Genomic DNA, 27,686 nt, shown 5'->3' on the forward strand with positions numbered 1-27,686 from the left:
GTATGTCCCATATTGTGGTTCACAGTAGCCCCAATTGAGTAGATTTTAAACTTACATAATCCTTTCTTACTTCAGTAGATAGCCATATAACTCAGTGCATAAACTGAATGGATAGAAGATGGGCAACTAGTGAGCATAACCACTATAATATTATCACATATGTCAGGCAGTGTAACACTACTAGCAATCCATATGCAGCAGCCACGCCATATAGAATAGGCATTTGACCTGGATAATTCAGTAGACTCTTATCTTGATTGTTTGAAACAGGCCAGTTAAGCTGAGCGACACCGGGGGCTGAGAGAGGAGAAGGGACGCTCCTCCCTTGCCTCTCTCTGCCGCTGCTTAGGGGCATGTTTCCACTGCTCGCTCCATCCTTCCTCAGTACCATCAACTCCACGGGGAGTGAGGCGCGACACTGGAGCGCACGACTCATTATCTGATGCTAGCGCACTTCTGTAAAACAGGAATACCCTTTTTTAAGTTTCATGTACTTGTTCTTGAAGCTAACACGTTCTGCCGTATTGTCCATTGGAATATAAATATGATGTGCTAGTGCGTCGAAAAGGGATGCGCGGATAGGATTACTTTGTGAGGTGAACTTTTGTATTGCGTTTTCATGCGGGGACAGTCCAGCTCTTTTGTCGGACGATGGCAAAGGCAGTCTCCGTCATACCTCTCGTGGGTATTCTTTTTGGAATCAGCAGGGTGATTGGTAAGCTGAAACACATATTTAATGTGGTTAAGTAGCCTATACTGTTAAACCATTCGCAACAATCTTTATTGACAATAACTACACTCTTGGGTGTCACGTTTACGTGTATTCGTTTATTAAGAGATTAACACTAACACTAAACTAATCTGAAACACTGAAAGCAATCAGAAACAATATTCCATGAATCTCCATCCTTTTGGCGTGATATTGCCTTTACTGTTTGGCTTATAAGATAATATAATATCGGTGATTCATGTTGTTCATCATTACTATTGGTAGAATAACTAACAACTCTAGCAATAACAATAGTTTTTCATCTACATTTAAAAGTGTGGGGATTATACACAGTTGGGATAAACAACTCTTTGCTATAACATGCTAATACCACTATGCATGGTGTGAAATGGGAGGCATTACATCATTCACAATGTATTCACAGTGGCTCTGGTTCTCTTGTGGGGAAGGGTACCCCCTCTTTGCCCATATTTCATTATGGCCCTTGAATCCCTTGTCCCTCAAACATCATAATATTTTCCATTATCCATACTGATAATATTTTGAAATTACCTTGCTTGAGGGAGTTTAGCATTGAATGAACACATGTTCTTCTGAATAGTGTGTCCTATAACTCTTTTGGGGGTCAGTAAGTTAATCGAAGACATCAGTAATTTTCTATGGAAATGTTGAAGCCTTTGGGGTGAAATATTCCACATTTCTATATCTGTACGTGTCCTGGCCCTCGCAGGGAGGTGGTGGGGCTTATAGGCCGTATCCTCTGGAACAGGAACCCCACCTTAGGCGACACAGAGCTGGGCTATTGAGCCTGTCCCGGCCCATCTGCCCTGGCTTCCTGTTTTGACACAGGCTCCGCCATTTGCTGCAGCAGTGGAAAAATAGCCAAGAGTGCCGACAGTGGCCGTGGACGCAAAACATTCATCTCTTCCGCCTGTGAAATCCACAGTTGGGATGATTTGAGAAACTTCTCTTTTGCTAGACTTTTTTTTGCTGTGGACTTTTTTTTGCATCAGTTATGGTGAACATATTATTGTGGTCCACTCTTATAAACATGTTTTATTGGTTTGTCCTCATAGGGGAATCCTTTGAATAGCCCTTTTGGGTTCCATGTAGAACCCTCTGTGGAAAGGGTTCTACATGGAACCTAAAAGGGTTATTCAAAGGATCAAGAACCCTTTTTAGAACCTTTTATTCGAAGAGGTTTAACATTTGTGATGATACAGTATGTGTTTGGGGGGGGCTGGTTGATGGCTACTGCTCCAAAATCTATACCTGTAAAGAAGAATACTCCCATCCTCCTCTACATCCTACTCCATCTCTTGAGTACACACAAGTAGTTTGATAGGAGCCTCATATTGATCACCTCTGTGTGGTAATGCTTCCTTATCTCTTCAAGTAAATGAATCATTCGGGTGATTGCTGGTTTTCTTTTGACCATTCTTCCAGCATTAGAACTCAGGTTCATGTCGGACCCCCCAACGCTGAGCATCCAGGAAAGGGTCCACAGAATCAACACCTCAGACACCCTGGAGATCACCTGCAGGTGAGACATGGCCCCATGGGCTTCTCTTCTCCTAGACCAGCCTGGCTAAAAGAACTGGTGTTCATACAGTCTGATGCCTGACATACTGAGTCTCCATGCTGTGTAGATCAACCTCCCAATCCATCCATCCATCCATCCATCCATCCGTCCATCCATCCATCCATCCATCCCCATCCATCCCCATCCATCCATCCATCCATCCATCCATCCATCCATCCATCCATCCATCCATCCATCCATCCATCCATCCATCCATCCATCCATCCATCCATCCATCCATCCATCCATCCATCCATCCATCTATCTCCATCCATGCATCTATCCATCCATCTATCTATCTATCATCCATCCATTCATCCATCCACCTATTCATCCATCCATCCATTCTCACATGATTGTCTCCAGTTCTCTGTCGGGAGTCATCCTGCTGTTCTTTGGTTCTGCAGCGGCCGCCAGTACCTGGAGTGGACCACACCGTTTGACCGGAGCCGTGCGACCAGTCGTCTCTCCAACACAGACTGCAGTGGTTCAGGACTGTTCTGCTCTACATTGCAAATTTCGGGGGCGACTGTCAACGAGACTGGAGAGTATCGATGCTCCTATAGGAACTTGCCCGTGGAGGACGGCAAAACCTCTGCAGCTGTTTATGTCTATGTCCAAGGTGGGAATCCTTATAGGCTCTTCTAGGAATGACAAGTAGGGCTTGTTGTATCCTTGAACATTTACTTCAGTTGTGATCTGATTCATGATCTGTCCTAAGTTAGATCTGACCTCACAGTTGGCTGCAAGTAGACTTACAGTGTCTGATCTGATTACATGTGTTGTTGGTTCTCTCTGATTCACCACTGTATGTAATCGGGGAGGTAGAAATCAGAGGATGGGCTCATTGCGATGCATGGAATGGAATGAGGAATGGTATCAAACACATGTTTGATACTATTCCTGATTCTGTTCTATGCATTACAACAAGCCCCTCCTCTGATTTCTACCTCCACCAGCCTCCACTGCTATGTATGTCATGTATGTATATGTTTCTATGTGTGTGTTTGAATTCAGACTCCAAAGTCCCGTTTGTGCCCTCTGAGAAGGACTATGAAGTTGTGTTCATCCGTGAGAGAGAGCAGGTGGTCATCCCATGTCGGGGTTCTGTGGAGGATCTCAATGTCTCGCTCCATACCGTAAGATCAAGCTTCCTGACTTTGTTATCTTCTTGGGGAAATATCTTATTTTTCTAACACCTCAGATTCTGTTTAAAATGCCAACTGAGACTTCTAGTCTAGGAGTCATTCTGTACCCCTCCATTTTGTCCCAGGTTTGCCACTAAAGTTGTTTCAGTGGTGCCAATACACCTTTTCCCCTAACGGCATGAAGTACAGTACAGTTGAAACTTGTGATACTCTGTCAACATAGTTAGTTGACAAAGACCATGCCCCCTCATAATCACCTACCCTGTTGGACACATCAGTCACGATTTGATCTCTGACCTCATCTATGGAGTTAATGATTCAAATGCCATTTTATTGAAAGCGAGGGTTGGAAAAACCACAACGCCCTCTGCCCCAGGCAAAGAGTTAGGTGTGAATACAGATGATTCATCATTTCCATAACAGCGTCAGCATCTACTGGAGGTGTGATAGTCAACCAGTATGGACATTACAGCTATGATTGATCCATAACAAGTATTTGTGACTTAATTGACTTAATAATCAATAAAAACAAAGACAAACCGCAGAAATATTTGGAAGAATGGAAGAAAAGCAGATAGCGGTGACTTAAGTGTCCAGGTTTTTCAGAAGGAGAGTTGGAGAGGAGCTAACTGATGCAGGACTGAATGAATGCAGGATTTTACACCTGTATTCATCATTCATATATGTATGTTACTGATATTTTAATTAATATCTAATTTAACTGCTTTTTTAAAATCATTTTTGCTCTTTGTCAGAAGTATCCCAAGAAAGAAGTTTATCCGAATGGGAAGGATGCTTTTTGGGATAGCCAGAAGGGTTTCACTGTCCCCAGCCACCACATAAGCTATGCCGGTGTAGTGTTCTGTCAGACACACATAATCAACGAGACCTTCAAGTCTCCTTTCTACATCGTTGTTGTTGTAGGTAAGAGGGAACAGTGAAGGGATTGAGGGGTTTATAATAGTAATGTTATCGGTTGGGGTATTGGAATCCAATGTATCTTAATCCTATACATGTCTCAGAGAAGGAAGGTGGTGATGAACGTGTCAATATGAGTTAGAGTTTATTGATGTGATTATGTAAATAAACACGTGTGTCTAATGTAAGTGTATCTGAATGTGTGTGTGTGTGTGTGTGTGTGTGTTTGTTTGTGTGACACAATGTGCATATGTACACTATGTGTGTGGGTGGGTGGGTGAAAGAGAGACTGTGGTCTCAGGAGAACAATAGTCTGCTCACCGCTTAGTCTCCCCTCCCTTTTCCGCAGGATATAAGATCAATGACCTCACCCTGACGCCCACTCATGAGAGGCTGTCTGTGGGGGAGCGACTGGTGCTCAACTGCACCGCCCACACCGAGCTCAACGTTGCCATCGAGTTTAACTGGACATACCCTCCGAGCCTGGTCAGTGCCCACTGGGTCTATATTTACAATACAACAGTAGAGGATACCTTACAAACTATGCTTACAAACCTGCTATGACTCATACAATAGAAACACCTTCATCACAACCAGGCTTTACTGACAGACAAGGTACGAAGAAGCAAACCTGTCAAAAGTCAACCACACAACCTGTAAACAGTCAACTATGCACAACCACACAACCTGTAAACAGTCAACCACACACAGTCAACCACACAACCTGTAAACAGTCAACCATGCACAACCACACAACCTGTAAACAGTCAACCACACACAGTCAACCACACAACCTGTAGACAGTCAACCACACACAACCACACAACCTGTAAACAGTCAACCACGCACAACCACACAACCTGTAAACAGTCAACCACACACAGTCAATCACACAACCTGTAGACAGTCAACCACACACAAACACACAACCTGTAAACAGTCAACCACACACTCTGACCACATGTACATATCCCATGCAAGACAGGGGTGCCATATTTCACTTCCTTTCACCCAGTAAGATTAATCCTTATTTCCTGCTTTCAGGAACGTTTCAATTTATCCCTACACAGGTCAAAGTTGTGTTCACAATATTGTTTTCTCATGTAATCCTATCCGCGCATCCCTTTCCTGCATTGGTCTAACTTTGATTTGGTCAGGGGAGCCATAAACAATGTAAATACTTGCTTTATCCTTTAAATAGTGAATTTTACGGTCATTCTTTTTAGACTCTGTCGTGGATCTCTTGACTCTTCTCCACTTCTCTTACGTAACAATGAGAAGAAGTGTTGGATTGAATCAACTTCAATCCATACTAGTTGTATTAGTAATTAATAATCAATAATTAGTTCATTGAATCATCTCAAAATGGTTTCAGAGAATTTGGGCTGATTCTGGCATGACATTTAAAGCATGCTAACAATAGGGTACAATTACTTTGATTAAGTTTTGAGTTTGAAAATGCTAAAGTTAGCAATTGCTGGAAGCGTCTAGGTGTGTGGATTGCACTTTCTACTGCTCCATAGACTGCTTTCAGTGTAAGGAAATAAATAAATAATTTTATAACTCACGGGAAAACAATTCTAACTTTTTCCCTGTATTCCCCTCTGCCCTACTCGTAGGCCCCAGTGAATGGTTCTTTGCGGTCCTACAACACCTCCCAGAAGAAGAAGCTGTGGAACTCTCTAGAGCTGTCCAACACGCTCATACTGGAGAACGTGACCATCAATGACACAGGAGAGTACACCTGCACGGCCTCCAGCGGTCAAATGGACAAAAGCAGCAGTGCATATCTGGTGGTCTTTGGTAGGTAAACCAGGTTATTGAATCAGAAAAATACTTTCTTCCCGGTTCAGGAACGATGACGTAAGCGGCCTTGCTGATTGAGTTTTGTCTATTCAGTTTTGTCTATTCAAATGATCGTTGTTTTACGGTGTTGTGATGTTTTGATGCTGACGGTAGCTGCTAATGTTTATTTGTCGTTTTGTTGTGATTAGAAAAGCCTTTCATTGAGATGACCGACGAGTGGATTAAGGTTATGGAGGTGAACGTGGGCGATCAAATGGCCGTGATCCCTGTCAAGTACTTTGCTTACCCTGAGCCTACTGTCAGATGGTACGTTGATATATATATATATATATTAAAGGGATAGTTCACTCTAAAATAGAATTGACGTGGTTAACCACATACCGTCACTTCAGTTATCTTATTGGTCACCAAGACACGTTTTAAAGTTAATATCCCAGTTGTTTAGCACTTCCACATCTTCCAGTATTATGAAAGTGGACCTTTATTTTGTCCCAAAGTGGACCCCATCTGCTTCCATTATACTGAAAAACATGGAGGTTCAAGTTGCTAAATAACTGGGATAATAGTTTAAAAATTGTCTTGGTGTGTGAACTGGAGTGATATGATATGAGTGAATGATATGTATGCCATGATCGTTTGTTTGTATCTATGCTATGTACTCGTGTTACTGTAATGTAACCTGCCCCTGTCTCCGCAGGTATAAGAATGGTCAGTTGGTCCGTAAGGATGAGCATAGCATGAAACCTGCCAGGGACTCTCTGACAATCTACCGTATCACTGAGGGGGATGCTGGGGATTACACCGTGGTCTTGACCAATAAGATAACAAAAGAAGAGCAGAGGCGGTCCTTCCAGCTGCTGGTCAATGGTACATACCTCCTTCTTCCTCAAACAGAGGTTCTACCTAGAACCTAAAAGGGTTCCTTGGCTGAGGCTTTCCATGCAGGGTTCTACTGTACATGGAACCCTAAAGGGTCCTTCAAAGAGGTCTCCCAGGGGGACAGCCTAAGAACCCTTTTGGAATCCTATTTTGAGTCATGAGTAAACTACCGTCTTCTCCACTCTACTCTTCTCACCTCCTTCCTTCTACACTCCTTTTCCACACCTCTCTCCTCCCACTATTCTCTCTTCTTTCCTCCTTCCCTATCGGCTCTCACCGTATTCCCCACTGTCCATGGTCCTCTTCTGCTTCTTTGACTATGAGCATGTATGCTCTGAAATTGACAATTGAACATTCACGGAGTGTTTCTCTGTATTTAGAATTGACGTGACTAATCACCGACGATATTTCAAGAATAGGACAGAATAGGCTGTAAGACTGGCTGTGTGTGTGTGTGTGTGTGTGTGTGTGTGTGTGTGTGTGTGTGTGTGTGTGTGTGTGTGTGTGTCTGCCCCTTGAGATTGACCAGTGTGCTTCCGGTTTCCTCTCTTCCACAGTCCCTCCCCATATCATTGAGAAGGAGGTGGCTGTGGACACTGATGTGCACATGTATGGCAGCAGCCCCACCCTGAGGTGTACCGCCCGTGGAATACCCACCCCCGCAGTCATCCAATGGCAATGGATGTCCAGAGAGGACTGCCCAAGCATCTTCCAGTAAGCCTCACCTCCAGTCCTGTCTTGTCCCAGTGTGTGTTTGTGTGTGGGTGTTTGCGTGCGTGTGCGTGCGTGCATTGACCTCAACCTGTCTGTCGTGCTGTCCTCCTCAAACACTCATTGTCAACAAGATGTTGATTCTGTGGAGGAACAGTAGCATTCTCTATGTTGATGGAAACACAGACGGAGACAATGAGAGAGTCTTGTGAACCGATGCAGATCAGAGGATGTGATTCATCGTTGGTCACAATACCCCGTGTCCGCAGTTGAAAAACACCACTGTGAATCTGAGTGAGAAAAAAAAAAAATGACCAAGCTTTTCTTTGTATGTTGTATAAGTCTACTCTGTGAATGTGTTTTCTACATGCAATCTGGATAGATGGTGAATCGTGTCTATCTAAGAATGGGTGTCTTTGAAGTCGTGTAGGTAGGGGTTGTGATTGTTGGATGGATGGTCTGTCGCTGGAGGAGGTCGTGGAGGTGGAATGATTGAGGGTTTGGAGAATGTTCTTCTCGGGTCTGCAGTCATTGGATGGTGGTTGAGAGAGGTTGACCTGAGTGCATGGCATGTCTCAATACAGACCATCAGAAGGGAGGGTCTTATCTTCAGATTGCACATCGGACCACTTCCTTAGTCCTGTTCGCAGTTTCCTGTTGTTCCAAAAGTGCACTCTGTCAAAAGGGCTTCTTCCTGCAAAACTCCTTCTTGGCCTCTCTGCGTTCATTTACCATCCATCCATGTATCTCGGGCTCCTATTTTAGGTTTCTTTACACATTTTTACATTCTGTCATTTTTTTTTCCCCTCAGCCTTTTTCAGTAGGTCTCTCTTTTTCTCCTTCTCTTTATGTGTCTCTTTTGTATCTTGTGTGGCGGCCGACAGTGCATGTGTGTTTGTTGATGTTCCCACCCTCTCCAGTCTGTCAATAGATTGTGTAACCTAACCTAAAATAACAATTTCTCGCCTGAGAACAGGGACAAACAAGTTAAGAAGATTCTAATTATAAAGATCATAGTCTTCTATTTATATTTTGTGTGTGTGTTTGTGTGTGTGTGTGTGTGTGTGTGTGTGTGTGTGTGTGTGCATTGCATTTTGTGTATTTATTTGTGTGTGTGTTTATGTTGTGTGTGTGTGTGTGTAGTGCACAGGCTGTGTGTGTGTCAATAGTGTATGACGTTCTGAGTGTGTCAGTGGAGTGATATTGTTTTGTGATATTGATATATTTTCAGGCTACATCTTAATGGCCCCTCCTAAAGACCTCTTCATCCCCACTACCCCCCTGTACAAGTTTCTCTCCTGTTAAAAAAAATGAATTAATAAAAATAAAAATAATTTTGTAAAATAAAAATAAAAATAATATATTGATAGCGATGTTGATATTGTTTTGTGATACTGATATATCATATTGATAGCAATGTTGATATTGTTTTGTGATACTGATATATCATATTGATAGCGATGTTGATATTGTTTTTTGATATTGATATATCATATTGATAGCAATGTTGATATTGTTTTGTGATATTGGTGTATCATATTGATAGTGATGTTGATATTGTGCAGGTCAGGAATGGTGAACTCTGAGGTCAATCTGGGGGAGTGTACCAAATGGAGAGACATCAGCAATAAAACAGGGCAGAACCCCATTGACCGAATCAGCACTAATGCCGACCACTTGCACAAGGTAAACTCTACTCCTCTTGATCACAACTCAACCACGCACTCACCATTTCACTCTCAAAGTGAAATACCCCACCTACATCATAACAACTATTGTACTAGCTGTACTAAAACTATTTTAACTAAAGGAATGGTGAATGGTTACATTTTTGGGTTTTTGTTTTTTTACCCGTCTTGAACATGGTCTATTAAATCTGATTAATCTATATCGTATCAGTGAATAAGTGAATGCGTTTTAAAGGTGATGTTTGCCTGCAGACTGTGAGTTCTTTGAAGATTCAGAAAGCGGAGGTCCACGCCCTGTACAGATGCCTGGCATCCAACAAATTGGGACGTGATGTCCGCATCATCCTCTTCCGTGTGACACGTACGTTTAAAACTCTTCTTTCATGCTGTGGGAGACGGGACTCTGATCTGTTCTATCCGGTGAACCAGAACACCTCATAAAAGAATGTGTGTGTGTGCGTGCGTGCGTGCGTGAATGTATATTTATATGTGTGTGTGCAGGCGGTCTGGAGCTGAGTGTGTTCCCATCCAGTGAGCCCATAGAGCAGGACCAGGTGGTTCTAAGGTGTAAAGCAGACCGGCTGATCTACGGGAACCTGGCCTGGTTCAAAGTCAGTGACAAATCAGACCTGAGACATGTACCAGAGATGCAGCCCTGCCAGGCCCTCTTCCTGCCCCGCCAGCCCCTGCCCCAGGCTGTCCTCTCAGGCCTGCAGGGCACCAACGTCACCCTGGAGTTGCCCCTGGTCAACGTGTCCCGCCAGGATGAGGGGCTGTATGCCTGCCAGGTGGAGAACATCAAGACTGGGGAGAGGACCTGCCTCCTCCGCCACCTCACTCTCAGAGGTACTGCAGCCTACCCACCTAAAAAGCACCTGGAACATTGATTGACAGGAGATGGTACTATGTGACAGGGTTGACCCGAACCATACTGTGCTGGCTCAGATATTTCCCTTTCACATTGTCCTTTCCAGTATTGTTTCACCAACTATGGTGGATGTGTAATCATTCAAGCTCAATACAGCTCGGCCTGGCTCAGCTCAGGTCAGCTCGGGTCAGCTGGGGTCAGCTTGGGTCAGCTCGGGTTCTGATTGTGAGTTCTGGTTTAGTCATCTCCTCTTTGACAGTACTTACTGGGGTCTGAACCAAACCTGAAGCACCATTACCTTGATTGGTAACATGAGTATTAACACAACTTAGGATCAGTGTTGTCTGCATTTGAGTGTGCGGGCCCTCCTTGTTGGAGCATTTGAGTGTGCGGGCCCTCCTTGAATTTATTTGAACAAAACTGGCACCACTCCTTACACAGAACATACTCATTTCACAGCCTTAAAATCGATACTATACCATCCATATCTATATGTCATTGTTTGTGTAACAACTCTAACTAGGTGTTAGAGTCTTGTATTTAAGGTTGGACGTGATTTAAAGTCTTCATGATGTAAATGTCTTTGAATATTATCTTTGAATTTTCAGCTCTTGAGGCCTCGAGGATCCTGAACAATTTGACCGACCAGAGAGTGAACGTGAGCGCCACGACCACCCTAACGTGTGAGGTCACGGGTACGCCTACTCCGACTCTGCTGTGGACCAAGAACAACCAAACCATGGTGGAGGGTTCAGGTGAGGAGGCCGAATCAATCCAACCATACAGTCACTAATGCAGCTACTGCAGACCTGGGTCCTAAAGACCCCCTTCACCCCCACTACCCCCCTGTACAAGTTTCTTTCCTGTTAATAAAAGTCCTTCTTCTAGCATTGTGACTGCCTATGGCCCCTGGTCTGAGCATTGATTACTTTATCTTATGATGACTGATGGATAGATTATCCACTTACTTAAACAAATGTATTTGTTGTAAGTCACTTTGGATAAAGGCGTCTGCTAAATGCCATAAATGTAAATGTAAATGTAACCTGGGTTGAAATACATTCAAATACTTTGAATGCACGTTGCTTTAGCCTGCCGAGATGACCTTGCCTTTGCAATTCTCCAGACTATTCCTTTGGTTCTATTGTGCCAGGCAAACTTCAATCAAACACAGATACCAAATGATATATAATATCAAATGATTTCAAAAACCATTTGAACCCAGGTCTTGTCACTGTTCATACTTCTACCATTATTGATACTACGTTTACCTGTTCTATTGTTGCCACCTCTACATCTGACATTGGTGTTAATGCCATGGTCAATGGTTGCTGGTTGCAGGTGTGATTCTGAGCCCTCTGAACCGGACCCTCACCATCCAGCGTGTGAAGAAGGAGGACAGCGGTCTGTACACCTGTACTGCCTGTAACAGCCGAGGCTGTGACGCCTCCCAGGCCTACCTCACTACGGAAGGTCAGTCCCTCCTTAACCCTAACCCTAACCCTAACCCTAACCCTCACCCTAACCCTAACCCTCCCAGACCTACCTAACCACACAAGGTCAGTCCCTCCCTAACCCTAACCCTAACTCTAACCCTAACCCTAATCTTCCCAGGCCTACCTAACCACAGAAGGTCAGTCCCTCCCTAACCCTAACCCTAACCCTAACCCTAACTCTAACCCTCCCAGGCCTACCTAACCACAGAAGGTCAGTCCCTCCCTGCCCCCTTACTGGAAACTGGATCACAGCAGTAATCACCCAGCAGAAATGATGCCGTAGAAGAGAATGCTGGTATTTCCTGTTCTCTTCTGTCATGTCAAAGGCACATCGGTAGCATATTGATAGGCTGTTTCCCTGTAATCACCCCTCCATAATACCCATACATTAAAATCAATCCTGTAATGACCCACTAATAGGCCATCCATTTGTAAATGTATTTATAGCTGAGGGTTCCCTGATTCACATCAATATCAAAGATGAGGAGTAAGAATAACTCGACTCCCGCGCGGCAGGAAGCTGAACCCTGTTAGCGCACATCCTCCAGGGAGTTGCTGGAAACAAAACAATGAGAAGCCCAAAGTGGACAAAGGGAGAGGCCAGCAGCCCCAGCCTCAACCCCCAGGCTCAACCCCAGCCTCAACCCCAACCTCCCCCCCCCCCGTTCTTTAAGAGAACACTGAAGGAACACAGCAACAAACAAACAAACAAACAAACAAACATGCAAAACGAGAGAAGGGCCTACGTGACCCGTCCCCCGCCACCACCACCACCACCACCCCCCGCCTCCCGCCACCCAGCTGGTCACCCAGTGAGCTCCCAGGGTCTCCCAGGCGCCAGCCGCCACACTAACGAGGGGCGACAGAGGACAGAGCCTGCGTCCTCTAACGAGGAGGTCCGCTAACTAACGTGTGGGTGGAGGATGAGAGAGGGAGAGAAACAGAGAGAGGATGGGAGAGAGAGGTAGGGAGAGAGAGAGAGAGATAGAGGTGGGGAGAGAGAGAGAGAGACAGGGGGAGAGGGAGAGAGAGAGAGAGTGAGAAAGGGGGAGAGAGAGACAGAGAGAGGGAGAGGTGGGGGGAGAGAGAGAGAGACAGGGAGAGAGAGAGAGAGAGTGAGAAAGGGGGAGAGAGAGACAGAGAGAGGGAGAGGTGGGGGGAGAGAGAGAGAGGGAGAGAGAGAGAGATGGCGGAGATGGTCAGCGTTAACGAGAGGGTGGAGAATCAGGATTCCACTGACTGTTCCAGGTTTTTTCCTGCAGTCCATTGCTGACCCCAGGGTTTGTTATGGCTAGATAGAATGTCCGTCTGCTCACAGCACTCGTCCTCCAACACAAACACACCCTAACAGATATACCAGAAACACACTTTTCCTCCAACTGTACGCTCAGCCTAGTGTTGTGCTCACGGTTGCCAAAGCACGTAGTAGAAATAGAGAATTCTCCAAATTCCAAACTGACAGAGTTTGGCTATTTGTCAGATGAAATACATTTTCACATGTTTGCCATTTAGCGAATAACAACAAATGTGTCTAAAGTAAGTGATACGTCAGTCATCATAAGAAAAAAAATCGATACTAGGACCAGGGGCCATTGGCAGTCACAATGCTAGAAGAAGGAAGGATTATTATGTTTTTTATTATTATTAACAGTAGAGGAACTGTACAGAGGGGTCGTGGGGGGTGAAGAGATCTTTAGGAGGGACAGTCAAGATGTAGCCTGAAGAGATGGGTCTTCAGTCTACGGCGGAAGATAGGTAGTGACTATACAAAACGATAATGGCAATACTATGAAAAAAACATATACCGTATATATGTACAGTAAGACTGACAGGATTAAAAGCTGTACAGTACATCAGTGCTGCAGTATCGGACAAGAGGAGGGGGGAGATTACCCTGTCTATTATACTTATGAATCCTGGATGATGATTGTTTGTAGGTTCTGTGTGTTCTGTACGTGTTGGTACTGATATTGGCTGTTGTTTTAATTCTAGGGGCTGAGGAGAAGACCAACGTGGAGCTGATCGTTCCCATCGGCTCTGTGGTCATCGCCATGTTCTTCTGGCTGCTCATCGTTTTCGTCATCCGCAGCAGAAAAAGAGTAATAACGCTCTCCTCCTTCTCTTCCTCCGTCTTCCTCTTCCTCCTCTGCAAAACCTTTCCCTTCTTTCCCACACGCAGACACGCGGACACGTGGACATGTGTACACACATACACCCATACACACACACACACACACAGTGGGATGGGGCTGACAGATCAGAACTGACTAGCTTGGTCCTCGGTGCCCCCTTTTCCTTTGTGTTGAGGGAACAACAGAGAACATTCTGCTTCCCTTTCCAGCACTGGCCAAGCTTTCTCTTTCTCTGTCTCTGTCTGTCTCTCTCTCTCTTTCTCATTCTCTCTCTCTCTGTCTCTCTCTTTCTCATTCTCTCTCTCTCTCTCTCTCTCTCTCTCTCTCTCTCTCTCTCTCTCTCTCTCTCTCTTTCCCATTCTCTCTCTCTCTCTCTCCCTCTCTCTCTCTCTCTCTCTCTCTCTCTCTCTCTCTCTCTCTCTCTCTCTCTTTCTCTCTTTCCCGGCAGCGACTGTTGGACACTTTGAATGAATGTTCCATCTTGTTACAGGCAAGCGCTGGTGGATAATTGGTTAATGATTCAAAGCAATTATAATTGTGCTTTTCCTCATATTGTACTGGAAGGAAAGAAAACACCAACTTGTGTTCACCACGCACTACCTTTTCAAACTGTTAGCTAGCGCTAGCTAACGTTCATGTTCCACAATATTTCCTGATGTTCGCTAACGTTCGTTACAGAAAGCTTTGTTGAACGCACGCACCTCAGGTCATTGCGGTAAATACTCATGTGTATCATCTCTCTCTCTCTCTCTCTCTCCTTCTCTCTCTCTCCACCCAGCCCAATAATGGGGATCTGAAGACAGGCTACCTGTCCATCATCCTGGACTCAGAGGACATGCCTACGGAGGAGCAGTGTGAGAGGCTCACGTACGACGCCAACAAGTGGGAGTTCCCTCGAGACAGGCTGAAGCTAGGTGAGACCTTCACAACCGTCTGAGACGTTAAAAAGACGTTACTTTTCCAATGACATTGGTTAAAGGGGTAGTTCCCTCTAAAATCAGATTTCGATCAGATTGTGATTAGCCATGATGTACTTTACCTTCAGTCCGCTCAATAGGATACAGACATCAAGTCGACGTTAAGTCAAGTTAAACAGTATCCCTTCCTCCCACTCTGAGCTCACACGGGTATCGAATCTGCGTCCTCTTTATTGCCAAAACACACGTGACCGTCTCCTTAATACCAGATGGAAACAAGCCCAAAAAAAAAGCTAGCAATTCAATGGCGCTGGTGGGGGTATTTAAACTTGAGGAGTGAGTTTACCACCTCAACTCGATTACAAATACCCCAATACTTTTTAAGTCTTTATCCCAGTTATTTTCACATTTTCCAATGTAATGAAAGTGAATGGGGTCCACTTTCTGGTTATACAGTAGGAGAGATTGAAGTTCTATACTTTATATCCACTGTGGCTGAATATGTGATTGGTGTGTTTCCTGCAGGGGACCCACTGGGGCGGGGAGCCTTTGGACAGGTGGTGGAGGCTGCAGCCTTTGGCATAGAGAAGGCCACTACATGCACCACAGTGGCAGTCAAGATGCTGAAGGGTGAGTACACACACACTCTCGCTCACGCACACACACCCACACACACACACACACACACACACACACACACACACACACACACACACACACACACACACACACACACCTTTAGCATAGAGAAAGCCACTACATGCACCACAGTGACAGTCAAGATGCTGAAGGGTGAGTACACACACGCTCACACACACACACACACACACACACACACACACACAGGTCAAAAAATGAACACCCACCGCCCGGCAACTTTGGCGGGTAGTCAACAAATGTTTGCGAATACTATCCTTCAATTTAAAAACCAAACTGGTACGATCCGCAATTATGGTTACTGTTGATTCAGCATTTGTGACAACACTCCTGCTGCTCCTGCCTTCCCCAGCTGACTGGAACGGCTGAACACTGACTGGGACTTTCCCATGCAATGGAAACAGCCAAGAGAAATAATTCCAAAGGAAAAGTTGGTCTTTATTGTTTATATTCTTTCATCAGAGTCAGAGAAATGGCGTCATACAATAATATGCACGATGCCAAGAGTCCCTCAAAGGGACAATACCTTTCCATGGCGCGTGATACAATGTATCTGAACCAATCAGACGTATCATATTTAGGATCAACCAATTAGGGTGGTTATGGTTCAAACATGGGTCATGCTCTTGTTACATTGTTGTACTGAACAGTTTGCACAGGTTGAATCTCTCATTCTTGTCTGGGCCCAGCATCCGTGCCCAACTTCTTGTATGTCTCCCTCCTAAAGACCTTTTCACCCCCACTACCCCCCTGTACAAGTTTCTCTCCTGTTAGTAAAAAAAAAAAGTCCTTCTTCTAGCATTGTGACTGCCTATGGCCCCTGGTCTGAGCATTGATTACTTTATCTTATGATGACTGATGAATTGATGATTCACTTACTTAAACAAATGTATTTGTTGTAAGTCGCTTTGGATAAAGGCGTCTGCTAAATGCCGTTAATGTAATGTCTGTGTAACTGATACCAGCAGAGAACCACAATACCTGCTAAAGGTTTGGTTGATTTTCACTGATCTTTCCACTGTCACACAAGCATGAAGGTTAGGTGGAGTTCTCTTTCTGCTGTCACACAAGAAATACAGCACATTTTGTTCTAAGTGCATCATGTTCCCTTAAAAATCATTTGCTGCAGCATGTATTACATGCATTTCACAATTTTACAATATTCGGATGCATCCGTTACAACGTAAAATAAAACATTAACGTCAAATTCAACTACACACTACAGCATGAGAAAAGCAAAAATAGATAGCAAAAACCCAAACGCGGGAGATAAAAAACAAATGAGTGTTTTTTTTACACAGGGATAGATAAAAAAAAATGAATGAGTGACTGGTGAATTTACTCATCCACCAGACACCTTGCCTGGTAGACCAAAAAGGAAATGTTATGTCCTGCACACACACTCAGTGATATGTGGTCCTCTGTGGCTCAGTTGGCACTAACAACGCTTAGGTTGTGGGTTCGATTCCCGCTGGGACCATATATACTGTTGTGGGTTTGATTCCCGCTGGGACCATATATACTGAAATGTAGGCACTCACTGCAATGTAAGTCGCTTTGGATAAAAGCGTCAGCTAAATGGCATATATGATATCTCTACCTACTGCAGAGGGAGCCACGTCCAGTGAGTACCGTGCCCTGATGTCAGAGCTGAAGATCCTCATCCACATCGGACATCACCTCAACGTAGTCAATCTGCTGGGGGCCTGCACCAAACCTGGGGGTGAGTCTCAGTCTCCATGGAACCACATTTAACACAATCAAATGTTTTTTTACATTTAATCACATGTAATCACAGAGAACAACACATACTTCCAAAAGAATAGAAAGTGTTATTGCCTGCTCCCATTCCATTTTCATTTTCTGCACAATTTCCAATTGAGACCCCCACCCCTCTTCTCTTCTCTGATTTCCCTCTCTATTTCCCTCTTTTGCTATCTCTGTACCCACTTGTTTTTTTTAACAACCCCCCCACCCCCCACCCCCCACCCCCCCAGACTCGACTGGGCATTGTGTTCCTGCAGGAAGTGTGAGTGCAGGAAGTACTGTAGTGTAATGAGCATGCTCTGTCTCTCTGTCTGTCCTTAATTGCATATCTGCTCCAACCGCAGAGGAAGCCGTGTTTCAGGGCCTCTGCTTTTTTTTCTTCCTTATGCTCCCTCGCTTCCTTACACTCCCTCGACACACACACACACACACACACACACACACACACACTTTCTATACTTCCCTCATGAATGATTGTGAGTTGATGATGAGCTTGAACGAGGCAGGCCTACTACTTGGACAGGGAGATAGCTGTTGGACGGAAGAGATACATGATGAGTTGGGTTGTTAAACCTCTCCTTATGCTCTGTCTCACTCTCTCGCTCTCTCGCTCTCTCTCTCTCTCTCTCTCTCTCTCTCTCTCTCTCTCTCTCTCCTGTCAGGCCCGTTGATGGTGATTGTGGAGTACTGTAAAAATGGAAACCTCTCCAGCTACTTAAAGAGCAAGCGTGGAGAGTACAGTCCCTACAAGGTAAACGAGCCGTGAGCCACAAGCAAGCCAGTAAAACCACGGCCTACCGCTCTGGTGTGGTTGCACTGATGCAAACCATTACACAACCATACCACTGACCTCCCCACAATCATACCACTAACCCCCACAAACCATTATACAACCATACCACTGACCCCCCCCAAACCATTACACAACCATACCACTAACCCCCCAAAACCATTACATAGCCATACCACTGACCTCCCCACAACCATACCACTAACCCCCACAAACCATTATACAACCATACCACTGACCGCCCCAAACCATTACACAACCATACCACTAACCCCCACAAACCTTTACACAACCATACCACTAAACCCCATAAAACCATTACTGACCATTATACAACCACACCACTGACTGTTTCCTGACCATTATACAACCACACCACTGACTGTTTCCTGACCATTAGATAACCACACCCTGACTTAGATGTCATCAGGCACTTCCAGCTGTTATTTTATACGATAATAATGACAGTAGTCATTTTAGATAGAGCTTTTTAGATAGAGCTTTTTAGATAGAGCTTTTCATGACACTCTAAGAGATTTGACATGCACAATTACATCCATTACATGTTGGCCTTGATCATCATCCCCTGACTTCCTGTTTCTCCATCTCCACGTCCACAGAGGAAGAGGGTGCAGTCCGGTCAGGAGTGGGACAGGGCGGAGGAGGATGTCACCGAGGGGGACCTGGGTTTAGGGACCGTGGCCCAGCTGGACATCTGCACAGGGACGGCTGTCTGCTCCAGGCTGGGCGAGCAGGAGGGCTTTGTCAGCATCCTGGAGAATGAGGAAGGTACTGCAACTGGATGGTTGTCCTGTGTGGCTTAGTCAGTAAAGCACAGCCACTAGCAGTGCTTAGGTTATGGGTTTGAGTCCCACTGGGACCTATATATATAGAGTACAAGTCAAACGTTTGGACACACCTTCTCATTCAATGGTTTTTCTTTATTTTTATTATTTTCTACATTGTAGATTAATATTGAAGACATCAAAACTAGAGTATGTCTTATATTTTGGATTCTTCAAAGTAGCCTTTGCTTTGATGACAGCTTTGCACACTCTTGGCAAGTTTGTGTCCAAAATTTTGACTGGTACTGTATATATCTAAATATACCAAACGTGTATGTACTCACTGAAAACAGTTTAAAGAACAATGTTATACTATAGTATAGTACTGATGCTTACATGATAACAAAATACAAATGTTAGGATAGGTACTGTTACTAAGCAGCTATGTAAATACACCGTGTGTCCACAGACACTTGTGACTGGGACCACCTGAACATGGAGGACCTCATCAGCTACAGCTTCCAGGTGGCCAAGGGCATGGAGTTCTTGTCCTCTCGCAAGGTCAGACTCGCACACAGCAACAACACACCCCTCATCTGTGTGTGTGTGTGTGTGTGTGTGTGTGTGTGTGTGTGTGTGTGTGTCTGTCTGTCTCTCTGTCTGTCTCTCTGTCTGACTGTCTATCTGTCTGACTGTTTGTTTGTTTACACATAGGCTGACATACTGTTCTTGTGGTGTGTGTTTATTCCAACAGTGCCTGCAAATGCATGGCTTCTCTGTGAATGGATTATCGTTTCATTAGTGTTGGGTTTATGGGGAAGGGGGATGGGTGTTTGCTTGGATATGTGTGCGTGTTTTTTGTTTTGTGTTAACACTAATATCACCATACTATGTGTGTGTGTGTGTGTGTGTGTGTGTGTGTGTGTGTGTGTGTGTGTGTGTGTGTGTGTGTGTGTGTGTGTGTGTGTGTGTGTGAATGACAGTGTATCCACCGGGACCTGGCAGCCAGGAACATCCTACTCTCAGAGAACAGCGTGGTGAAGATCTGTGACTTCGGCCTGGCCAGAGACGTCTACAAAGACCCTGACTACGTCCGCAAGGGAGACGTACGTGTTTTAGACAAACTCATTGTAGCAGAGGTGGTTTGGAATGAGCTCTGCCTGAGACATGTAAACTTTAGGGATGTCCTCTTGGCCTAATGGTAGATGTTTGGGTCTTCCATGTGGGAGACCCAGGTTTGAACCCCATCTGTCACATGTCACAAGTATCCATTCAGGGACTTCAGTCAGTCACTGTGGTTCTAAAGTGTTTATAACTGTGTTATAAACGATATATTTCTAAATAGGCGCGGCTCCCTCTGAAATGGATGGCTCCTGAGACTATCTTTGACCGGGTCTACACGACACAGAGCGACGTGTGGTCCTTTGGGGTCCTTCTTTGGGAGATCTTCTCTCTGGGTAAAAGCCCGACTATCTGTCTACAACCTTGTACCCCAACCTTGACCACAGAGTGAACGCACTGCAACCACACAAAGGCCGTATGGTAACCATTGTTTTCTCCACCACAGGGGCTTCTCCCTACCCTGGCGTCGCCATCGATGAAGCCTTCTGCAGGAGACTGAAGGAAGGGACAAGGATGAGAGCGCCAGACTACGCCACCACCGAGATGTGAGTGTGTGTAGCAGGGGTGATTTGGAATCACATTCTCAGGATGGGTAGCCCTGTCTGAGATACAGTGCCCTGTGTAAGTCATGGGACAGTGAAACATGTATTCTTCTTTTGGCTCTATACTCCAAAAGTTTGGATTTGAAATGATTACTATGAGGTTAAAGATGAGATCCTCAGCTTTTATTTGATGGTATTTGTGTACATATTGGTTTCACCATTTAGAAAAATGACAACATTTTGTACATTTTGGTGATGCTCTGCCAGGCCTGTACTGCAGCCATCTTCAGTTGTCATTTGTTTTGAGGTTTTTTTTGCCTAAAACAAACGTTCAATCACTGAGATACAAGGCACACTTGCCTTGTTCTACCTTGTTCTTGCCTGCACAAATGATATGACGGAACACAGCTGACTTACCAAAAACACCTGTCAAGCCAATTGTCCCATTACTTTTGGTGCCCTGAAATAGGGGGACTATGTATACCAAGTGTACATAAAACAATAAGTACACAAATACCCTCAAATAAAAGCTGTGAATCTCTACTTCAACCTCATAGTAATTGTTTGATTTCAAATCCGAACTTTTAGAGCATAGAGCCAAAAGAAGGAAAAAAAACCTTCACTGTCCCATTATGTACACAGGGTACTGTATCGAAACTTCCACGTGTCTCCTCTGACCATGAGGATGTCCTCTTGGTCTAATGGTGGACGCTTGGGTCATCCATAAAGGAGATCTGTGCACACGTGCACAAATGATGTCCAGAATACCATACACAGTGTCATGAACCATACTGAATGTTTATCCTGAGTTTTAGTCTGTAAACAACGACTCAATGTGACAGCAATGTACACTGATCACAGTGCAATGTAGTAAGGAACTAGCAATTAATGAGATCATGATTGCTCTTTTAGATATCAAACCATGTTGGACTGCTGGCTGGATCGACCCACAGACAGGCCAACGTTCACTGAGCTTGTGGAGCATCTGGGAAACCTGCTTCAGGCCAGTGTTCAACAGGTGACTGTTTTTTTGACAGGGGACTGTGTGTGTCTGCTTGTGTGTGTGTGCGTGCGTGCGTGCGTGCGTGCGTGCGTGCGTGCGTGCGTGCGTGTGGCTGCTGATGACGACAGTGCTTTGGTGTGTGTGCATGCTTGCGTGCATGTGTGTGTGTGTGTGTGTGTGTGTGTGTGTGTGTGTGTGTGTGTGTGTGTGTGTGTGTGTAAGGTAGTACAACCAGTAATCAATGTATTGATGTTCAGGATGGGAAGGACTACATCCCTTTGACAGTGGGGGAAGCGAAGGGTGGCTTAGTCAGCCCTGACTCCAGGAATCCCTTCTGCAGGCCCCTTAGAGAGGACACCCCGGACCCCCAAATCCACTACGACAACGCACCTCCCCTCAGGTCAGCATCACTCACACACTCAGACACACACACACACACACACACACACACACACACACACACACACACACACACACATACATGCACACACGCATACACATGCACACACACACACACACACACACACACACACACACACACACACACACACATACATGCACACACACATGCACACACACACACACACACACACACACACACACACACACACACACACACACACACATACATGCACACACGCATACACATGCACACACACACACACACACACACACACACACACACGCACACACACACACAACAGTACACTCACACATACATGTAAGAACACTTGCTGGTGCAACAGTTGACCCTCCCCTCACTGCTCCTGATAGGCTCTCCCAGCAGAGTGACAGGTGCAGTCGACCACTCAGTGTGAAGACTTTTGAGGATATCCCGGTGCAGCACGGCATCATCATGGTGAGTGTCTCCACATTCTTGTTGTCATTCTTCTCCTCTCTTATCAGCAACCAATGACCAGAGTCCATGTGGGTGTTTCCTACAGGAGGGTCAGACTGACAGCGGCATGGGCCTATCACCAGAGGACATGAAGGGTCTGGATCATCAGCCTCACCGCACACCCAACTTCAGGTTAATAATAATAATAATAATAATTAATTAATTAATTATTTTACCCCTAACCCCAGTCATGTAATGCTAACATTCCATTTAGTGGATCTTCTGGATACTCATAATGACATAGTAACATAGTGACATAGTAACATGTAATAGCAGTGTATTTACCATATAACTACCTTTATTATATAACTACCTTTAGTATATATGGTCTCGCTGTGACCATATATACTGAAATGTATGCACTCACTGCAATGTAAGTCGCTTTGGATAAAAGCATCAGCTAAATGGCATATATGATTTGATTCCATTGCCTCTGTAAGGTTAGTGCCTCGTTTTCTTGTGAGTTATAACCCCCAGCGATGGTTCTATGATATTACGATCTCTCATTTGAATGTCTGGGTGTTCGTTTCTTGTCCTACCTCCAGCCAACTTCTGCGTTGTAAAAGTAAGGAGTCCCTGGCGTCGGAGTCGTCCAATCAGACAAGCGGGTACCAGTCGGGGTACCACTCAGACGACACCGACGCCCCCGTTTATGCCAACGAGGAGATGATCATGAAGAGAAGCGTCCTGAAAAAGCCTCTGCCGCCCAAGACCGCACACAAGTTCTGTGTTGATGTACGCTACAGCGCACCCCCTGTGTAGCCCCCACATTGTTACCACCACTGTCGTCGTCCCCCCCCCCCCGCCAAACATACCTTCCCTGAACCTGTTTTCTGTACAGTTTTCTATGTAATTACCATCCCTCAGGCAGCAGTACCCTTGTGTGACCACTAGGACCAGTCACATCAAATGCAATAACCATAATGGCCTTATTCATTGAATTGTTTAAGGTGTCTAGGTATTTTCTTCAGAGATAAATGTAATATATTCAATGGAAACAATAAAGGTTTTGTAAAAAAGACCACTGTTTGTAGATGTAGCCGAGGTGATTTGGAATATCGCACTCCCGTGATAAGGTAGCCTTGTGTGTCACCCGTGTGTCACGTTCAGAGATTGATTGCTTGTGTCTTCCATGTGGGAGACCCAGATTCGAACCCTGCCTGTCACATAGTGAGCATTTGGACTGCTGTCATGTTTACACAGCAAGTGGAAGGTCAGGGTGGCCCAGCCAATGTGGACACACCCACTTCCTGAGAAGCAATCCGCCCACTTCCTCTATTGCAGGAAATGGCAATTGGAATTTGATACAATTGAATGAGCAAATGTTTTCATATGTTGTCTTTTCTTTTTGTTTCTGTCAATTTTATTGAATTCAACGCCTTTTCAGTTTTTTTGTTCTTGCCACTCAATTGTACAGTTTATTACAATGATTTTGTCTTTGTTATAGTAACTCACCATATTTTATTGAAATGTATCTACTAAACTTGCAATAAAAGTAACTAGTTTTATAAAATAAATATACTTGCCAATCAAGGTAGATTAACAACAGTGCTTTTGCTTACTTTGTCCCATGGTCCAGGAGTAATTTACATGATAACATGTTATTTATGTGTAGGCCTATATTTATTTGTGTGTGTCTGTGTGTCAATGTTTGTGGATGTGTGTGTGCGTGCGTGCATATGTATATTTGTGCAATCGTCTTTTCCTGTCTCTGTGTCTTTTTGACCCTGAGGGGACAATACTTTTTCAGCCTTGGTTATACTGTGTGTGTGTGTGTGTGTGTGTGTGTGTGTGTGTGTGTGTGTGTGTGTGTGTGTGTGTGTGTGTGTGTGCGTGTCTGTGTGTGTGCACGCACGCACTTGCCTGCAAGTGCATGTGTCGGCGTGAACATACGTGCGTGTGTGGCTCTGTGGAAACAATACACCCCCAGCCTTGGGTATTTTCTTAGGTATAGTCAACACAACATACAAGCCCAGAATAGCCCAGACAATGCCAGTGTGGGCTGGGTGATAAGAGTGGTGTTCTTGGGGCACTTCAGGGGGGGAAAGAATGGAGTGTGTTGAAAGGTCTGCCTGAGAATAGGACCAGAATGTAGATTTTATATTAGCTATCAGAAAAAATCCTGATGGGAAACTTTTGTGGGGATTTACTACTTGAACGAGAACTTCAAACCACATGTTGACGGCACGGTTCGGAGCACTATGCAGCTGTAATAGTATTTCCGCATCTCTACAAACTGGTTTTCTCCTGGACCCAGTATTTCAACAATTTTAATCTGGCTAAAAATAATCTGGGATCGTTTTTGCTATCCAGTTGTCTGATTGACTAGAGATGGAGCCAGATAGGTCTGATCCTGGATAGCAAAAAAAAAAAATCTGAAGTGAATCTGGAGAATCTGGAGAATGTAGAATGCTAAGTGTGGATATTGGAACACAACCCTGGTTTTCAAAACAGATTCTTAGTGGCTTCTGTTTGTTTTTCTACCTCTGACCCCTACTGTGCCAGGAAGTACAGCTTGAACATTATCTGACTATTTATTACAACCCACAATTAAGGATGAGTTCAAAGACAAACGTCCAGCTCTAACTTACCTGGGGGACATTTCAGAACATGTAATTGCCCTCACCATGCTCTTTAGCTAGCGCACATACTCGCTAGCTTCTGTACCACAGCAGCTAACACAAACAAAACACAAGAAAAAGAAGTGAACTCAAATCTCTCAATACATGTAGTCACACAAAACAAACCACTTTTTCAAAGAATAAAATAAAGAATAGGAAAACAAGAATAGAACAGTGTGTGAGGTTACAAACTTCCTGATATACAAAAGAAAGATATTTACCAAGACCGCCCTAATCAGCACTAAAAATGACCCCTCATGGGAGTTAAGAAACCGACCATTCAAATACATATGAGCATGGGTTTGTGACAGGGTTGGGGGTCAATCTATTGTTAGTACTTGAATTGAATGAATTGAAATCAAATTGACCCCAAGTCTAGTATATGGTAAAGAATAGGATATAAGAACGTAAGATCAGAGCTTCAGACGACCGGTGGATCTGTGGTCAGAGTGGTTAGAGGTGTGTGTGTGTGTGTGTGTGTGTGTGTGTGTGTGTGTGTGTGTGTGTGTGTGTGTGTGAATACTCAACATATTTGTCCACAATCAAGGACAACACACTGGTTAATTATAGCATACCGGAGGAAATGGCTTGCAGCCTCCGAGTAGCTTGTTTCCCCACTTCCACACGCACTACTGAAAGGGTAAATATAGAAAAGATAGTCCTCCTACCTTCCTCATCACCAGAGGGGAAGAAGGACCCCAAATTATGTCTGTCTGTTTGTCAGCTGTCAGTCAGTCAGAGCTCTGTCACTCTGTCCTCTTCCAAGTTCACCTGATCTTGTCCGTCCCTTTAGTTTGAGATCACTCTGTTTGGGGTGATGACATGTGTGTAACGTTACAGGAGCCTCACACGGAAAGGTTATAAAGGGTTATAAATGCCCTAAGTAAGCTACTTTAATCAAATGGTTTACATATGGGGTGACTAGTTGGGGTTATGAGGGTTTTTGGAAAAGATAGAAATTGGGTATGGGTCATTTTCATCATTTTTTGGACAATAGATGTTTCTGGGTCGTGTCATGACTCAGCAGATAGCTGAGCTGTGAGGCCCTCTGGTGGTTGGATGGTGGTGCTGCATCTACTTGTCTGCCATTTAGACAGTGTGATGGACTAGTGTTTAAGGGAACTGGTGATATGAGTGTGTGTCTATGTGTGATGTAGAGAATGTGTGTGTGTGTGTGTGTGTGTGTGTGTGTGTGTGTGTGTGTGTGTGTGTGTGTGATGTAGAGAATGTGTGTGTGTGTGTGTGTGTGTGTGTGTGTGTGTGTGTGTGTGTGTGTGTGTGTGTGTGTGTGTGTGTGTGTGTGTGTGTAGGAATTACTATAAACTATAGGAACGGGCCTGTTGGTGAAAACATGAACAGATAATAGAAGCAGACACACAGGAGCACTTGAACACAGGAACAGCACATCCTCACTGCTGCAGAAACTCAGACTCATTTCCTCTGGAATGGACCAACGGGTCCTGGGCTGAGCTGCACAGCCAGGAAATACCTTGGCATGTATAAACACTCACACACACACACACACACACACACACACACACACACACACACACACACACACACACACACACACACGCACCATGTGTAAACACACAGACACACACACACAGACACACACACACACACTGACCACACACACACACACACACACACACACACACACACACACACACACACACACACTGACCACACAAACACACAGACACAGACACACACACACACAGACACACACACACACACACACACACACACACACACACACTGACCACACAAACACACACACACACACACACACATACACACACACACACACACACACACACACGCTGAAGGGTTACCCGTTTTGGGGCTAGGGTCAAATTCCTTTTATGCTCCACTTTCAAAGTTCCTGGTAGCTAAAGAGGAGAACTCACCTGTTCTGAGCTCCCTCTGTTTGGTCCACTTACAGCCCTGTGTAAACTGAAGAGATTGAGACAAGGCTGTGACGCCCTCTGGTGTTACGAGCCTGAAGTGCTTGATGCTCTCCACCCTCTGAGCTAGCACACAGGGCGAGCTTGGCTGCGGAACATCCTCTCCTCAATAAACACTGGTTCTACCGACGATAAACATATCATTGAACATGATATACAGTACCAGTCAAAAGTTTGGACACACCTTGCCAAGAGTGTGCAAAGCTGTCACCAAAGCAAAAGGTGCCTACTTTGAAGAATCTAAAATATAAACCATATTCTGGTTTGTTAAACACTTTTTTGTTGACTACATAATTCCATATGTGTTCCTTCATCATTTTGATGTCTTCAATATTAATCTACAATGTAGAAAATAATAAAAAAATAAAGAAAAACCATTGAATAAGAAGGTGTGTCCAAACTTTTGACCGGTACTGTATATGCCATGTTTTTCGATCATGGTGGTCTTGTATCTGAAGCGGTGGCTTTACTACGTCGTTCAAGTGACCTGCTGTAGTATGTGCTGTGTGTACAGGCAGAGCAGGTAGCCTACGTAGCCTGAGGACAACAAAGGACCTCACTCTCCTTTCAGGAGTCCAGCTGGAATGATGAAGTGGGACCAGAGGGAGTTGACCTCTAGAGCTCTGCTGCTTTCCCAGAAACGTGCACGCACGCAC

General features: G+C 44.7%; 1 protein-coding gene across 1 annotated transcript; it reads left to right on the forward strand.

Annotated features, from left to right (window-relative positions):
* Positions 1 to 481: 481 nt before the first annotated feature.
* kdr (kinase insert domain receptor (a type III receptor tyrosine kinase)) lies at positions 482 to 24,012 on the forward strand. Its single transcript, XM_083671906.1, has 30 exons — positions 482 to 715; positions 2,177 to 2,273; positions 2,720 to 2,934; positions 3,330 to 3,451; positions 4,216 to 4,384; positions 4,728 to 4,864; positions 5,998 to 6,181; positions 6,373 to 6,490; positions 6,882 to 7,051; positions 7,621 to 7,777; positions 9,340 to 9,460; positions 9,715 to 9,823; positions 9,964 to 10,308; positions 10,939 to 11,085; positions 11,672 to 11,803; positions 13,819 to 13,925; positions 14,737 to 14,872; positions 15,401 to 15,505; positions 17,142 to 17,255; positions 17,962 to 18,050; positions 18,710 to 18,878; positions 19,344 to 19,435; positions 19,858 to 19,980; positions 20,220 to 20,331; positions 20,442 to 20,541; positions 21,451 to 21,556; positions 21,799 to 21,941; positions 22,316 to 22,400; positions 22,486 to 22,571; positions 22,985 to 24,012. The coding sequence occupies exons 1-30, from the start codon at positions 652 to 654 to the stop codon at positions 23,199 to 23,201; spliced, it is 4,071 nt and encodes a 1,356-aa protein (XP_083528032.1). The 5' UTR covers positions 482 to 651; the 3' UTR covers positions 23,202 to 24,012.
* The last annotated feature ends 3,674 nt before the right edge of the window (positions 24,013 to 27,686 follow it).

The sequence above is a fragment of the Argentina silus genome, assembly GCF_951799395.1.
Source record: "Argentina silus genome assembly, chromosome: 6".
NCBI lineage: Eukaryota > Metazoa > Chordata > Actinopteri > Argentiniformes > Argentinidae > Argentina > Argentina silus.